This window comes from Colletotrichum truncatum (assembly GCF_014235925.2).
Source record: "Colletotrichum truncatum strain CMES1059 chromosome Unknown Contig_0004, whole genome shotgun sequence".
Taxonomy (NCBI): domain Eukaryota; kingdom Fungi; phylum Ascomycota; class Sordariomycetes; order Glomerellales; family Glomerellaceae; genus Colletotrichum; species Colletotrichum truncatum.
The window spans coordinates 1,923,127-1,937,302 of NW_027222401.1; the positions used below are offsets into that span (position 1 = coordinate 1,923,127).

General features: G+C 51.9%; 4 protein-coding genes across 4 annotated transcripts; 2 read left to right on the forward strand and 2 right to left on the reverse strand.

Moving 5' to 3' along the window:
* Window positions 1–1,387: 1,387 nt before the first annotated feature.
* CTRU02_207323 (methylcrotonoyl- carboxylase beta chain) lies at window positions 1,388–3,206 on the reverse strand (the record flags this gene model as incomplete). The annotated part of the gene is made up of 3 exons (XM_036719288.2): window positions 1,388–1,510; window positions 1,561–2,605; window positions 2,653–3,206. The coding sequence occupies 3 exons, from the start codon at window positions 3,204–3,206 to the stop codon at window positions 1,388–1,390; spliced, it is 1,722 nt and encodes a 573-aa protein (XP_036588996.2).
* A 328-nt stretch (window positions 3,207–3,534) lies between these two features.
* CTRU02_207324 (isovaleryl- dehydrogenase) lies at window positions 3,535–4,867 on the forward strand (the record flags this gene model as incomplete). The annotated part of the gene is made up of 2 exons (XM_036719289.1): window positions 3,535–4,718; window positions 4,774–4,867. 2 exons carry the CDS (start codon window positions 3,535–3,537, stop codon window positions 4,865–4,867), a joined length of 1,278 nt encoding a protein of 425 aa, XP_036588995.1.
* Window positions 4,868–7,300: 2,433 nt separating this feature from the next.
* On the forward strand, window positions 7,301–8,637 carry CTRU02_207325 (D-arabinitol dehydrogenase (short-chain dehydrogenase); the record flags this gene model as incomplete). The annotated part of the gene is made up of 5 exons (XM_036719287.2): window positions 7,301–7,721; window positions 7,774–7,843; window positions 7,907–8,215; window positions 8,277–8,393; window positions 8,457–8,637. 5 exons carry the CDS (start codon window positions 7,301–7,303, stop codon window positions 8,635–8,637), a joined length of 1,098 nt encoding a protein of 365 aa, XP_036588994.2.
* A 3,505-nt stretch (window positions 8,638–12,142) lies between these two features.
* On the reverse strand, window positions 12,143–13,775 carry CTRU02_207326 (uncharacterized protein; the record flags this gene model as incomplete). Its single annotated transcript, XM_070204867.1, has 3 exons — window positions 12,143–13,360; window positions 13,415–13,605; window positions 13,670–13,775. 3 exons carry the CDS (start codon window positions 13,773–13,775, stop codon window positions 12,143–12,145), a joined length of 1,515 nt encoding a protein of 504 aa, XP_070061400.1.
* Window positions 13,776–14,176: the final 401 nt, after the last annotated feature.

The window sequence follows — 14,176 nt, forward strand, 5'->3', positions numbered from 1 at the left end:
GCCCCTTCTCTCCCAACGTCTTGGCAATATGCCAACACGCTATTCTGCAGACCGGTCTCGTACCCGCGGTTGCATAACATGAACCCCAGCGAGGGGTTAAAATATCGGTGGGAAGAGTACGCACGTTGCCACAACGGGCGTCGAAGCCCACTAACCACCCTTCCCTTGCCGACCAGGGGTCTTGTACATACTAGTAGCCCTAAGGGAATGAAAGGCATGAAGGTGCATAGCTAGCCCGACGAAGGCTTACCGGTAAGTCAAGGATTAAAGATCGGTGAGACTAGGGTGTGGTTGTGCTCATGGGTCGCACCGCATCACGGTCTTCAGTGAAGAGGAAAGAGAAATGGGTTTTGGGCTGTGGTATTGCCACCATTTTACGAGAAGATATGGCCGGCATCATAAGTCTTGCTCAATCAGGATCGGGATGTAACTCGCAACTATCCAGCGAATGGTATTACTCAATGACTGCAGTGGCCAGATACTCTGGTCAGGAAGGCTGTAGTCGCGTGCCATCACATCACTGAATGAATCGTCGGCTAAAACGAACACATAACGGACTTCTGTTTTGTCCGCCTTGCACATGAAATCTTAATACAAGGCTCAATAACAAAACATCAAGCCTGCCAAGGAGTGTGCCAACCGCATAACCAAGCGTACCCGTAAACATCTCGCTCAGTAGAAGAGCACGTGGATCCTCTTTCCAATGGCCACGTCTTTTGTTCAGTGACGCGCTCATTCTGCAAAGGGCAAAGAAGTAAGCCCGTTTGATGCTTCTCGGCACTGGCTATCCCAGAAATGCTGGCCGATGAAGAGTGATGAAGAACACGATCGGGGCCCAAGTAGCACAGTTGGGTTTTCACCGCCGGTGTTCGGCAGGGGTGCTGGCCGGGTGTCTCTGGGGTCAGTTCCGTGCAATTGGCTCCTGTCCCATCTACTGCAGAATTAACCCCGTATATTTCTGCCAAGGTCTTCAAATTGGGAAGTCCTCTCCGGGTAACAATCTGCTCCTTGTGCGATATGTGTTACTTCTGATCTGATTTTAGAATCTCTCCATATACTGAGCCGCGACATGTAGATGCTCTGCTTATCACTATATGCAACGGCGGGAAGGTAGCCAGGGTATCCATCCCCCTTCCAGGAGGTTCGGATGAAACCTGAAACCAGGCGTGCCCTAACTATGCCTGGCAATCTGGTGAGATCTTGATGGGGTATGTGACGCTATTGTGGTCTTTTCGCTTGTCAATAATTGCTGATTAACGAATGTTGTTCGCATACCAAAACAATGCTCAACAACGGCTAGCTTTCCTGGTAGATCTGGAGTTGAGAGGTACGGAGACACATTTCTTGAAGGCTAAACTTGTCATAAATGATTATATATCTGAGCATTTTACATCCTGAACACGCCAAACTTGGTATCGCCAGCCTTAACTTCATTACGGCCCGACATCGCTGCCCTGAGACCCAAACCAAGGTACTTGCGGGTGTGCTGAGGGGGGATAATGCCGTCGTCCTATGCGTTTTCGTTAGTAAATATTCGATGACGTGGACAAGGTGACCTACCCATAACCTCGCCGACGAGTAGGTTGCATCACTTTCCCGCTCTATCCTCTCCTTTAATTCGGGATCGACCTTCTGGCCGACTGTCTCCATCACAGCAGCCAGCTGTTCACCGCCCATGACGCCAATACGCGCGTTCGGCCACATCCAGAGGAAGCGCGGGCTGTAGGCTCTACCGCACATGCCGTAGTTACCTGCACCATAACTGCCACCGACTACAACCGTGAACTTTGGCACGTCCGCACAAGCAACTGCAGTGACCAGCTTCGCGCCATGCTTAGCAATGCCGCCCCGCTCTGCGGCAGAGCCGACCATGAAGCCGGATATGTTCTGCAGGAAGACTAATGGGATGCCCCGCTGAGCGCAAAGTTCGATAAAGTGCGCACCCTTCACGGAGGACTCGGCAAAAAGGATACCATCATTAGCGACGATACCGACCTTGTAACCATGGATGTGAGCAAAACCTGTGACGAGTGTTGTTCCGAAGTTCTGCTTAAACTCAGAGAATTCAGAACCATCAACGATACGAGCGATGACCTCCCTAATAGGGAGTGGCTTGCGCAGGTTTGTGCTGGCAATCCCAAGAAGCTCATCGGCCGAATAGAGAGGCTCAGCATAGTTCTTTGCCGGCGCCATTGTGGATGGTGACTTTGACGGCCAGTTCAAGTTGCTAATGCTCCGCCGGGCAAGGGTGATGGCATGGGCATCGTCAACCGCCAGGTAGTCAGTCACACCAGAAACTGAAGAGTGCATCTTACCACCTCCCAGTTCTTCATGGCTTATCACCTCACCCGTGGCTGCCTTGACAAGTGGCGGACCGGCAAGGAAGATGTGGCCCTGATTCTCAACAATGATGCTCTCGTCACTCATCGCGGGGACGTAGGCTCCGCCAGCGGTGCACGGACCCATTACAACCGAAATCTGGGGTATTCCCATCGAGCTCATCCTTGCTTGATTGTAGAAGATGCGACCGAAGTGGTCACGGTCCGGAAACACGTCGGCTTGATGGGGGAGGTTGGCACCACCACTGTCAACCATGTAAATGCAGCTATGAAGAGTCAGAAAAAATCAAAGTAGAGGGTCGTGTTATCTTACGGAAGCTTATTTTCTTGAGCAACAGCCTGTGCCCTCAAATGCTTCTTAACTGTGATCGGATAGTATGTGCCGCCTTTCACTGTGCTGTCGTTGGCAACGATCACACATGTCACACCCTCGACGACTCCGACACCTGTGATGATACCTCCGGCGGGAACGTCGGCCTCTGGATACAACTCGTGTGCTGCCAGAGGGGATAGCTCCAGGAAAGTAGTGCCGGGGTCAATCAACGCAGTGACTCGGTCGCGCGGCAGCATCTTCTTCCTCGCAATGTGCTTTTCCCGTGCCTTAGCCGAGCCACCGAGGTGTACCTTCCGCGTCAGGTCCTGCATCTTCTTCATGACCTCACCCATCTGCCGTTCATTCTCTTTGAACTCTTCAGAGGATGGATCGACATTGGTCTGAATTCGGGATATGGCACTCGCCTGGTGCGGCGGCGTGAAGGTTGCAACGGTGCGGGAGGATCGCGGGAGGCGCGGGGCCCTGAATCCGCTTGGCCGGGTCAATTGACGCGACAGCAGCAAGACATCTCTTGAAGATCGTGAGAGAGACATTTTTGGACGTTTGTGAGGGTGTTGCCAACGGTGCGACAGCTCGGGGATTTGAAGAAGACGAACTACATTTGCCGACGAAGCCCTTGAATATGGGAGTGTTTCGAGGGGAGAGCTCGCTTGCTGACGGGATACCATTCCAGTGACGTCCAAGCCATTGGCCTCGGCCCGCCAGAAGCCGCCCTTAGCCGAGCACCTTCTTGTCCCGGTTGGACCTCAGCTAGGCGTCGAGCTAAGGTAACTCAGATCATCAACAAGAGGAATAACCCAATTTCCCTTCCTTCTTCTTCATTTTATTTACTTTGTACAGGTCTCATTCAGAAGTGCAATCATGTCGACTGTCAGAGCATTCAGATCCCTGGCGCGGCCAGCTCGTCAATTGCGGCCAGTTGCCGCCGCCCCCGCCCTTCAAACCCGACGTCACTCCTCCAAGCACCCTAAAGGTTTTGAAGCGCCGTCACAAGCCGACCTCTCGGAGCTGCGCGAGCGCGTGCAGGAGTTCACGAGGCGCGAGATCACCGAGGAGGTCGCGGCGAACACGGACAAGAGCAATGCCTTCCCCAACGAGATGTGGCAGAAGCTCGGCGACGCTGGGTTCTTGGGTATGACAGCCGACGAGGACGTCGGTGGCCTGGCTATGGGCTACCAGGCGCACTGCGTCGTCATGGAGGAGATCTCACGGGCTTCTGGCTCAATTGGTCTCAGCTATGCTGCACACTCACAATTGTGTGTCAACCAGCTCCAGCTCAATGGATCTCCGGAGCAGAAGCAGAAGTACCTCCCTGGACTGATTGCTGGTACGAGCGTTGGCGCCCTGGCAATGTCAGAGTCTGGGGCTGGCAGCGATGTTGTAAGCATGCGAACGACGGCGAAGGCCGTCGATGGCGGCTACCTTCTGAACGGGTCCAAGATGTGGATCACGAACGGCCCTGATGCGGACCTTATCGTCGTCTACGCCAAGACGGAGCCCGAGAAGGCTTCCAAGGGTATTACTGCGTTCCTGGTTGAAACTAAGACGAAGGGCTTTAGCTGCGCCAGGAAACTCGACAAGATGGGAATGCGGGGAAGCAACACTGGCGAGCTTAACTTCGACAATGTCTTTGTGCCAAAGGAGAACATCCTTGGTAAAATCAACGGGGGCGTACGGGTGCTGATGGAGGGCCTTGACCTGGAGCGTCTTGTCCTTAGTGCTGGGCCTTTGGGTATCATGCAAGCCGCGCTGGACGTGGCTTTGCCTTTCACCCATCAGAGAAAACAGTTTGGCATCCCCATCGCTCAGAACCAGTTCCTCCAAGGAAAGCTGGCCGACATGTACACGAAGCTGCAGGCTTCTCGAGCATACACCTATACGACAGCCAAGGCCGTTGACGAGAACGGGTTGATCCGGACACAAGACTGTGCAGGTGCCATTCTGTATGCCGCTGAGAGGGCAACGGAGTGTGCTTTGGACAGTATTCAACTCCTCGGAGGCATGGGATACGTGGAAGAGATGCCAGCCTCGAGATTATTGCGGGAGTAAGTCAAAGAATGTGATACCCTTTTTAGTTGTCAGTGCTAATATGATTAATAGCGCTAAACTCTATGAAATCGGTGCCGGTACATCAGAGATTAGAAGAATGGTGATCGGAAGAGCGTTCAACAAGGAATATGCCCATCTCGCATGACGAAGAAAATATTGCACTGTAAAAAGAGATGTTGATCTAGAATCGTAAAAAAAGAAAATTTGATCTGTAATTGGTTTGAAGGTGAGGTAGTTTCGACTGCCTGACTACGATCAGGGTGATGAGGACTTGGCCCCAATGAGAAGGCAGGATTACCAGAGAGCCAAATATAATGATCATTGCTACATGGACCATTACTGTCAGTCCATGTTACGCCCTTTGCTGGTGTTTCCTCAAATTTCGTCTCCGCCCGCCAAGCGACGCATTTTCTCAAAGAATGATGCTCAAGATTCGAACGACTCTTTCTGCCTTCTGAAGCACCCACCTCACGTAATTTGATAAGTCTACTGACCGGCGCCAGAAATTGAACAAGTTGAGCCAGCCTTCGCTATACGGCTTTAATGCGCCATTGTTTTTCGCAAGCTCAATAGCGCATTGAAGCATTATCACTACATTTCATGGCATTCAAGTCAAACATTGAATGGGAAAGTCTGATTCATATGCAATAACAGTTGCGAATTAATTCACATGAGAACGTAGATCTAGAAACCCGCTAAGAAGGCTTGGGAACCCCAACTGTAGAAAAAGATGCGTACCTGAGCCTTGGGAGTGGAACGCTCTGGATGGTAGATGTTCATCACATCTCAAGTTTATCTCGGTGCATTTCTCGACGCAACACGAACGCCTGGAATCAATGAGAAAGCAAACGGTGTATGCGAAGGAAGGGACGTATGCCTCAAAATCTCACACATCACGCATAAGATCCTGGTTAGTCTGCTACAATATGCGCATACCATGAGAATTCTCCAGCCGAAGGCGAGTACCTATGTGGATTGAAAGATGAATTAGGATGGATGTGCGGAATGCGCTTCCAGAACCCCAAAAGTGCATGGGACAGGGCAAGCGTAAGCGGATGACCTGAAGCGGCATTCCCGAACCGCTGGGCTGGCGTCTCCGGCGACCCGGGTGTGGCCTGACGACGTACAACTAAAAGGATGGAACAGTTGAAGGACGGGAATGGATGGCCAAGGGTTTGTAGGTGATTGGCATGGAAAATAGCAATATCGGTCAGTCATCTGCTCTGCCTTGAATCTCGTGTTCAACGGGAAAATTAATCAACAAGTGGATACGGATTTCATCCGAGCCAACAGGATGGAAGTTCCAATCAACGTGATGAGGTGACAGAGTGACATGGGAGCAGAAAGAAGAAACGAAGATACCTGTACGCAGGCAAAGCCTTATTGGTGTTGGGCCGCTGTCAGCTGGGAACTCCGAATCGGAGCTCAGTTCAGGACTCAGGAGAGCGAGAGGTCAGAAGGCCAGACCCTCGGCCCCCCCTAATCTCATGGCATTCTAGAACTCCATCCTGCACAGGAAAATTGGGGTAACTGTGGAGCAAGGGCCAAAGATACCCAATCTTCTTTCCCAAGAAGGCCTAAAAAAAAGTTGGAGGAGCGTCAATGCTGGGTCAGAGGTCGGCCTTCAGGCTCGTCTTTTCTTTGGCTTTACCCCACAGGGTCCCTTGGGGAAGTCATAGTGGGCTGAGTGGGAAAGACCTAGGCGGGGGGTGGCCTTTACCAACTCCCAGACTGGGGTAAACTTGCCAGCCATTGCAACGTCAGTGGTCAATTCCATTTGGCATTTCGGTCCAAAGTCACCCAAATTCAGGCACTCGGGAGTCTCCCAGCCGGGCAATCCGGGATGCAGCTGCAAATCGTAAAGGGTGCCCTATTCAGCCCCGCCCCGGGGTGAGGTTCTTACTATGTAGGTGGCGGCAACGGCAGCATGTCCGCATCTTCTAGCCCAGCTCCGGGGGAGGTCCCCGCGAGGCAGTGCGAGGATAAGGTGCAAAAGGTCGACCTCACCCTGGAAGGGACCAGATGCCTCGTCCACGCACGCCCGATATCGTGAGTTTTCCCACCTTATTCCTTGTAATTGATTTGATTGCACAATCTGGACCTCCACTACCTAAGCTTGAGCTGCTGCCCAAGCTCTTCATAAACGAAGCCTGTCCCCCCTCTTCTCTTGACTTCTATGCCTTTGCTGTCTTTCCAACCTCCAAAAGCGGCAAGAACCATCTCCAACCGGTCCCTAATATCCGGCGCATTTCCCGATACAGGCTCTATTTCGGACGATCAGGGTCAATCACCTACCTCTACACAGTATTGTCCCACGTCATTACCCCACCAGAGCTCCCTCGAAACGTTTCTATACTCGACTTTGGTGCTCTGAGCCATTCCTTGTGTGCTCCGATAAGCGGGAGAGCTCACTTAAGTCGTCGCCCAACAAAGCTCATCTGGTGACATCATCCCGTTTCTATCATCCAGAAGAGCAAACACCCAAAACCGTTGACTTTCCTCCCCTTTCCGCCCCGGGAACCTTAAACCAACCTTTGCGCCCAAACCTTGTGACACCGGTTATCGCACGCGAGTCACAATGTTTCGCCCTCTCAACGCTCGCCTTGCGCGGACAATCCGCCCCATCATTCAGAACGCCCAAATCCGAGGCAAGTCTCAGAACTCAGCTACTACTGCTGCGGCAAGCCTCTCTGCGACGAAGCCCCAACAACCGCAGTCAAGGAACATCAGCAGTAGCCCGCATGTCAGAGAGAAGCCACACCCGGGTCAGTACTCTCGAACCGACCCTGAGGTGACGGTCGAGTACCCCGAGGACCACGAGCTCCCTTCCAGCCAGCCTGTTCGCGGCCACGGTGGCGGTATTGGCAAGCCCACTCTCGCGTCTTTTTCTCTTGAGGGCCATGTTGGTGTTGTGACGGGTGGTGCACGCGGCCTCGGTCTGGTCATGGGCCAGGGCATGGTCTACTCAGGCAGTGACCTTGCCATTGTCGATCTGAACAGTGAGTCCGCCCCTCATGACTATTTATTGAATTGAGTGCTGACGATTTGCAGAGGAGGAGGCGGAACTTCAGGCAAAGAACATTATCGAAACGTTTAAAAAGGAGAACCCCGAAGCTACCAGGTAAGCACATGACCAACTCAAACAAGGCCAGTTGCACTGAACCTAATGGCTAACAATGCTCAGAGTACCTAAAGTTACCGCTCATTACTCCGACGTTTCAGATCCTGCCTCTGTAGAGGCCTGCATCGCCGAAGTCATCGCTGCGCATGGAAAGATCGATAATCTTGTCACTTCAGCCGGCTTCACCGAGAACTTCGATGCCGTCAACTACCCCATTGACCGCATGCGCAAACTCTGGGGCGTTAATGTTGACGGCACCTACCTTTTCGCCATCTCAGTAGCCAAGCACCTCATGGAACGCAAGTCTCCTGGTAGCATGGTCTTTATCGGTAGCATGTCTGGCTCCATTGTCAACGTGCCCCAGCCTCAAGCGTACGTATCATTCAACTTTTGGTTTCGAGACACAGCAGTTAGCTAATGTTTGAATGAACAGGCCTTACAATGCCGCCAAAGCTGGTGTCCGCCACCTGGCTGCCTCACTGGCCGTCGAATGGGCTCACGCCGGCATCCGTGTCAACTGCATCTCGCCCGGTTACATGCTTACAGCTCTGTAAGTGCTCCAGAACTGCATTACTAAATTGGTTACGTGACCGTTAGCTAACGCACATTTCAGGACCGAGAAGATTCTCGACGATAACCCGGATCTCAAGCAGAAATGGACTTCCCTTATCCCTCAGGGCAAGATGGGTCAGCCCAAGGATCTCATGGGTCCCGTGACCTTCCTTCTATCTGATGCTTCCCAGTACGTGACTGGTGCGGACCTCCGTGTCGACGGTGGTTACACCGTCACATAAAAGCACACAACAGCATGTTGGCGGTGCAATCAAGACGAGGAAAAGTGTAATAAGAGGTGGATCAAAAGTTGCGCCTATCACCGATAAAGGGGCGTTTTTGCTTGCGACGGGCATTAGACACTGTAGCAGTCTACAATCGACGAACGACACAACGTCAATAATGAAATGTTTGAATCATTTTAGTGGCTGACATTGAATCTTGACATGTGAAAACAATCCATCTAGAGGGCGGCAACATATCGACTCGGTCATTGGTGAAGTTGACTCATTGGGACCAGCTAGACAACCCTCCCGAGACGCAGTGAAACATAACCCGCAATGATGCATATGCCGCGCCACTGCCGACCAACAATGGCTTGTAAGATGGCTCTCGCAAAAGGGAGGGGAGGGGGGTGCCACATTCTCAAGCCTACCGGTATCGCCAATCTATCTAGCTCCCCTTCGCGGGCTGCGCAGCTCGTCTCTCTTTGGAAACAGGGCAGCTTGTCTTGGTGCCACGGTCCTCCACACCGGCGCCGCATCACGACGTCGTCGATGACGGGCTGTGTCGGATGGCCAAGAAGTGGGATGGGTGACTCGAACTTGTGTAACGAAGAATCATGTGGCTGCTGACAGCAGCCACTCTTCACTGTTTTTCCTCTTTCTCCCCACAAAACGTACTTGGTTCACAGATACACACGGTACAGGGGCGTACGAACACATGCTTCAGGAGGAGATGGCCGCGTCAATGCTGCACGATGGATATCGGGGTAAAATGTGGGCTGGTCGGCGTACATGGGCATACTGCTGTGCTACGCCATCGGTGGGCAGGAGGGTGATGATAAGGGGGAGGGGGAAGGGGAAGGGGAAGGGTCTAGAGTATGCATGCCCGCATGCAGTTGAGGCAATCTAGTCGAATCAAACCCTCCAAAACCTGTCTTGGCCTTGTGGGTAGTTGGTTGGTCAAGGCGTATATCTGGAGGGTTACACAACAGAGTGCCATTCTGAGCTGAGATTTATCTGCTTTGTGGATACCTCGTTACTCGCTGGCTGCCTTAATATGCTATCAAAAAGGGAATAATGAAGTTGCTGATTCAGTCAACTGGCTGCTGTGCGTGATAGTTTCCCAATGTTGACTATCATGATGGACAGTACAGCTGCGCGACTTAGACACATCTGTGGGGTGATATGTTCAGTCTTTTGGTTTCATTTACGGTTACGCAACTCGAAAAGGGCTTCTCCAAACTATAATGGACAATTACCTCTACGATTGTAAGGTAATTTAGTATCTATGAAACTGGGTTAGAGTCCTGCGGCGATGGCTACAATTGGACAAATGCTCAGAAGAGGGGGGGGGGAGAGGCGAAACACAGGGTTTCAATTCAAGGCTGGGCGAAATGACCATATCAAGTCGATTTGCTTACAAGGCTAAGAAATTTAAGAACGGAGCGACTGTGCGAGGATCTTACTGTCAGCAGCTAACTCTTAGTGAATGTTTTACGGCCGGACAGATCCGACGTGGGTTACAACGCTGAAAAGAGTAAGTTCAAAACAAGGCATGCACTTATTGGGAGGGCCGCAATGTTGAGTTCACCAAGAACTGGTGTTGCATCACAGCCAACAAGCTACACACGGGTTCGATTCAATGGGAGCCTAGCAACCAAGCGCCCCATCCTCGAGCTTGACCTTGACTACCGTATGAGTGATTTACCTGTCAGTTTTCTCCTGGTCGTCCATTGTCCCACGGGTTTTCACCTCGCAATCCCAGATATCCAGAGGAACGAATCTTGCCAGGCCCTCACTTCCAGGTGATTCGTTTTCCCCTGGTTTCTTCACGGTGCCAGCGAGCCAAGGATGCCATGCCATGCCGTTGGGGGGATTGCATGATCCCACGTCGTGCAAAGCAAGGCTGCTGGCGGAGCCCACTTCGAAGACGTCATCTAGAGCGAAGCCAACTGGGAAACTTTACATCCATCCTTTTCCAGGAAGCTGAAGGTTCGTTTATCTGCTCAGTTCCCAGCGGCATGTTAGCGTGGGGGGTTTCCCACCTCAAGACCTACTTCGAAGGGCTCCTCAAACCAGGTATTCCGGGCTAGGAACAGGTGGACTTCGCTTGGGGGCAGGAATAGACAGGACTTATCTCCTTTCCTCTCCCCGTTGTGGTAGGATTAAGCAACGATCAACAGGGTACGAGGAGAATCTCAATGCTCCATAGTGGTGGGGGTTTCCCCGTGGGAGCCTCCTTAGTCAGCTCTAATTGAACGGTTGAACGGTTTCCACCGGCTCATAACCCCAACCAGAACTTTTGGCGCTTATACATACATACGTACGTACATGTATATATATATATTTGTGTGTGACCTGAAGCCAAGGCTGTGCTCCTCTTATCCCGCAGCCCTGTCAACGGAGGAACCGGACCAGGGTAGCTCTTATAACCACAGCAGCTTCTCTTCTCATCTAAAAACCCAACCTGTGTGTGTGTGTGTGTGTGCGTGCCCCTCGCGCTCGACAGAAAACGTGGGGGCGGTCGGGAGTTCGTGGGATGGGACACATGTCAAATCACAAAAGACCCCCCGGATTTCAGTTCCGATAGGAAAGGTCCTTATTCCTACAGCGTTTTAATTGCGTAATGACTTTGCGAGTGAGCAGGTCCACTGCCTCTCTCCCTTGTCGCAATCGATGGACCTCGTGACCAGTTGTGCATTGCTTTTTCCCCCGCCAGTCCCTCCCACTTATCTCGGTCTGGATGATCATGACAGTGATCAGATTCGCGGTAACAGAATCCTGGTATACCCTTTCTGACCTTCCACAATTGAACGAGTCAGCCTCCAATCCTTCAAAGAAGTTGTCATCAAAACATCATTGGTGCGTGGCTGCCACACGTTGCAAGCATGTCGAACAAGCCGAGTCAGCCCTCCATTGTAAGAAACAGCCTACATGTCTCTCAGAGCCAAGGCTATCCCATGTTCTGTTTCAGTCACGACAACACACACTCACGGCCGCCACTCGGCCAACAACAGATGGCCTATTTCTGGGCACCAAAGTTTTTTCTCATTTGCTAAGGCTATCGGATCAGTTGACGCGCTGTCCATACACAGTCCACCTAGGGAAATGCTCCTCTGGTCGATTCTGGATATGTGCGCCACCGCTGTTGAATGCAAATAACCGACTTTTTGTAACTTGCTGTTCCCTGGTAATGTTTCCCAGGCCTTGGCCTAACTAGGCCTCAAAATCACCTGTAATGAGAACGCCTCATGTGATGCGAATCCACCGATCTTGCCCGCATCAAGTTCCGGGCCTTATCGAATTGCTGAAAAGAAAAGGTCGAAGATAAATGTGGGATGCTAGCCGGGGCCAAAAGCAACCGCCGGGAAAAGCCCAAATTTTATGGAAATAATATATGCGGGAAAATTGAACCATTTTGTGCCCCAGAACTCCAAAAGCCCCTGTTGATGCAGTTCGTGTCTTTCGAATTAGTACATAGATTATAGGTCAGAGAGAAATAAAAGCATTTCCTTCATGCGTGTCAAGATCTTTGTCTTGGCCTATCTCCGAGACGTTCTTTTTCGCGCTCTAGGAGGAGCGTCAGTTGACTTCTTGTCCTTGCCAGGGGAACCTCGGGGGTAGCACTGGGCATAGTTGGTGTGAAATGAGATGATGAGGATGTTCGTCTGGGAGTGCCTTTGGGCTCGGTATCTTCTCTGAAACTTCCCAATGCTTCGAACGCGCGTCTATCAGGCTCGCCGGAAATGGATACATGGCCTACAGCGGCCACAGTTGATGTCTTTGCCGTAGCGCCGGATAACAGTCCCAGATGAGAAGGACCACGTCCTATGCTAGCTTCACGCGGTCGGTAAGTTTCAGAGTTTGATGATGTTCTTTCCATTCGTGGGGCCGAGAAAACAGAGCGTGATGAAGAGAATGACCCAATTCTTGGCGATGACAGCGCTGGAGAAGACAATGGGGCATAGGTAGGCGTCTTGGGGCCTTCCTGCCTCACCCTGCTTGCATCTTGCGTAGTATTTTCCATGGCCGACTTGTCGAGCGGTGGTGGGGCTGGTGCACGATTTGTCGTCTGCACAATGACTGGCCTTCGCCGCTCCTCGATTACAGGAGGTGATTTCAGAGGGTTTAACTTTTCTGAGTTTGTGCGGTTCGCCGGTCGCTTTCCCAATGCTTTGGCACTTGGAGGGGGTTCCATCACCTCAGAAACAGAGGAGTTCTGTGCAGTAGTCTGTTCGACCTGAGGGTGAACCACATTGTAACTTCCAACATGCTTAGTCCCATTTGCAGAACCAACATCTTTGGCCATAACATCCGAATTCGTTGAAGACTGCGAGCTGAGCCTTCTGGGAAGAACTGGTCTCCTCTTGTTGGACGCTGAGGCAACGAAACGCTTGGTTGGGGTGGAAGGCTTCTTCTTATTGAGCCTCGCTGGTGATGCCATTGTTGATGGTCGCATCTCTAAACCGCTAGCGGCTGTGCTTCCTGAAGACGTTCCCTCGCTGGTTTTGAAGTCTTCATCGGTAGAGTCATGAGGTGATACAAACCGTGCTGTTGGCCGTGGTCCGGACTTGGAATCTCCTCTGGACTTCTTCAAAATCGGGTGAGGCGGCGGGGGACGAGATGAGGATGCAGATAGTTCTTTAATGGCCGACTGGTCGGCAATGCGCTTGACGTCCTGTGTTGATTGTTGCGCATTGTACAGTACGTCAGACTCATGCTGGCTGTTGAAACGGGGTGTCTGTGCAGGGAAATCAGCGGGCGTCGATGTGGTGTGAGGCGGCGCAGGACTCACTGTTGGTCCCTCCCAGCGGTTTGGTGAACCTTTGAGCGGCACAAACGTCGGGCCATACGAGATGTCTTCCCAAATTTTGGCCAAAGTATCGGCTCTCAGTTTACACCTGTCGCTACCCATGACTTGCCACCAGAAGTTTTCCAGGCGACGTGCGGTGGGATCGACAAGCTTCAGATTTGTTGTGGTGTAAACTGGAGTCAAATGTTAGCTCTCAAGAGCGGAAGCTACGGTAGCTTACAAGAGAGGACGACTTACGGCGCCACATCCTGATGATGAAATCGGACGGGAGGGGCTGTGATAGTGATGCTAAATCCCCGTAGATACGCCTATCATCCTTGACGAAGCCCTTTGGTAAATCCATCTTAAAGAAAGTGGTTCCTACCGTGACCAGACGGCCGACGGTAGATGCGTCTGGAAACTAACAGGAAGGTAGAGAGCAGGTGGACTGCCGGGTGGACTGCCGGGTGGCACAGATAACCCGTGGTGGTGGGCAATCCTGCAAAGCACAATGAGGGTTACCTGATTTGATCAAGGGGGCTCATGGTCGCGCTCAAAACAAAGTAAATGTGGCTCAATGCTGATTTTTTGGTGGAGGTTTGGCTCGAAAATGTGTGACCAAAAACAATGGCTGCTAGTGAGAAGCAAACTGCAACCTGGGTTGGTCACTTGATCTAGGACCGACTGCGGGCAGGTGACAGGCGGGTTTGTTCTGTTGAGAGACGGCAGTGGGATTCGAGGTTCAAACTAGAGAGGGGTTGAGAG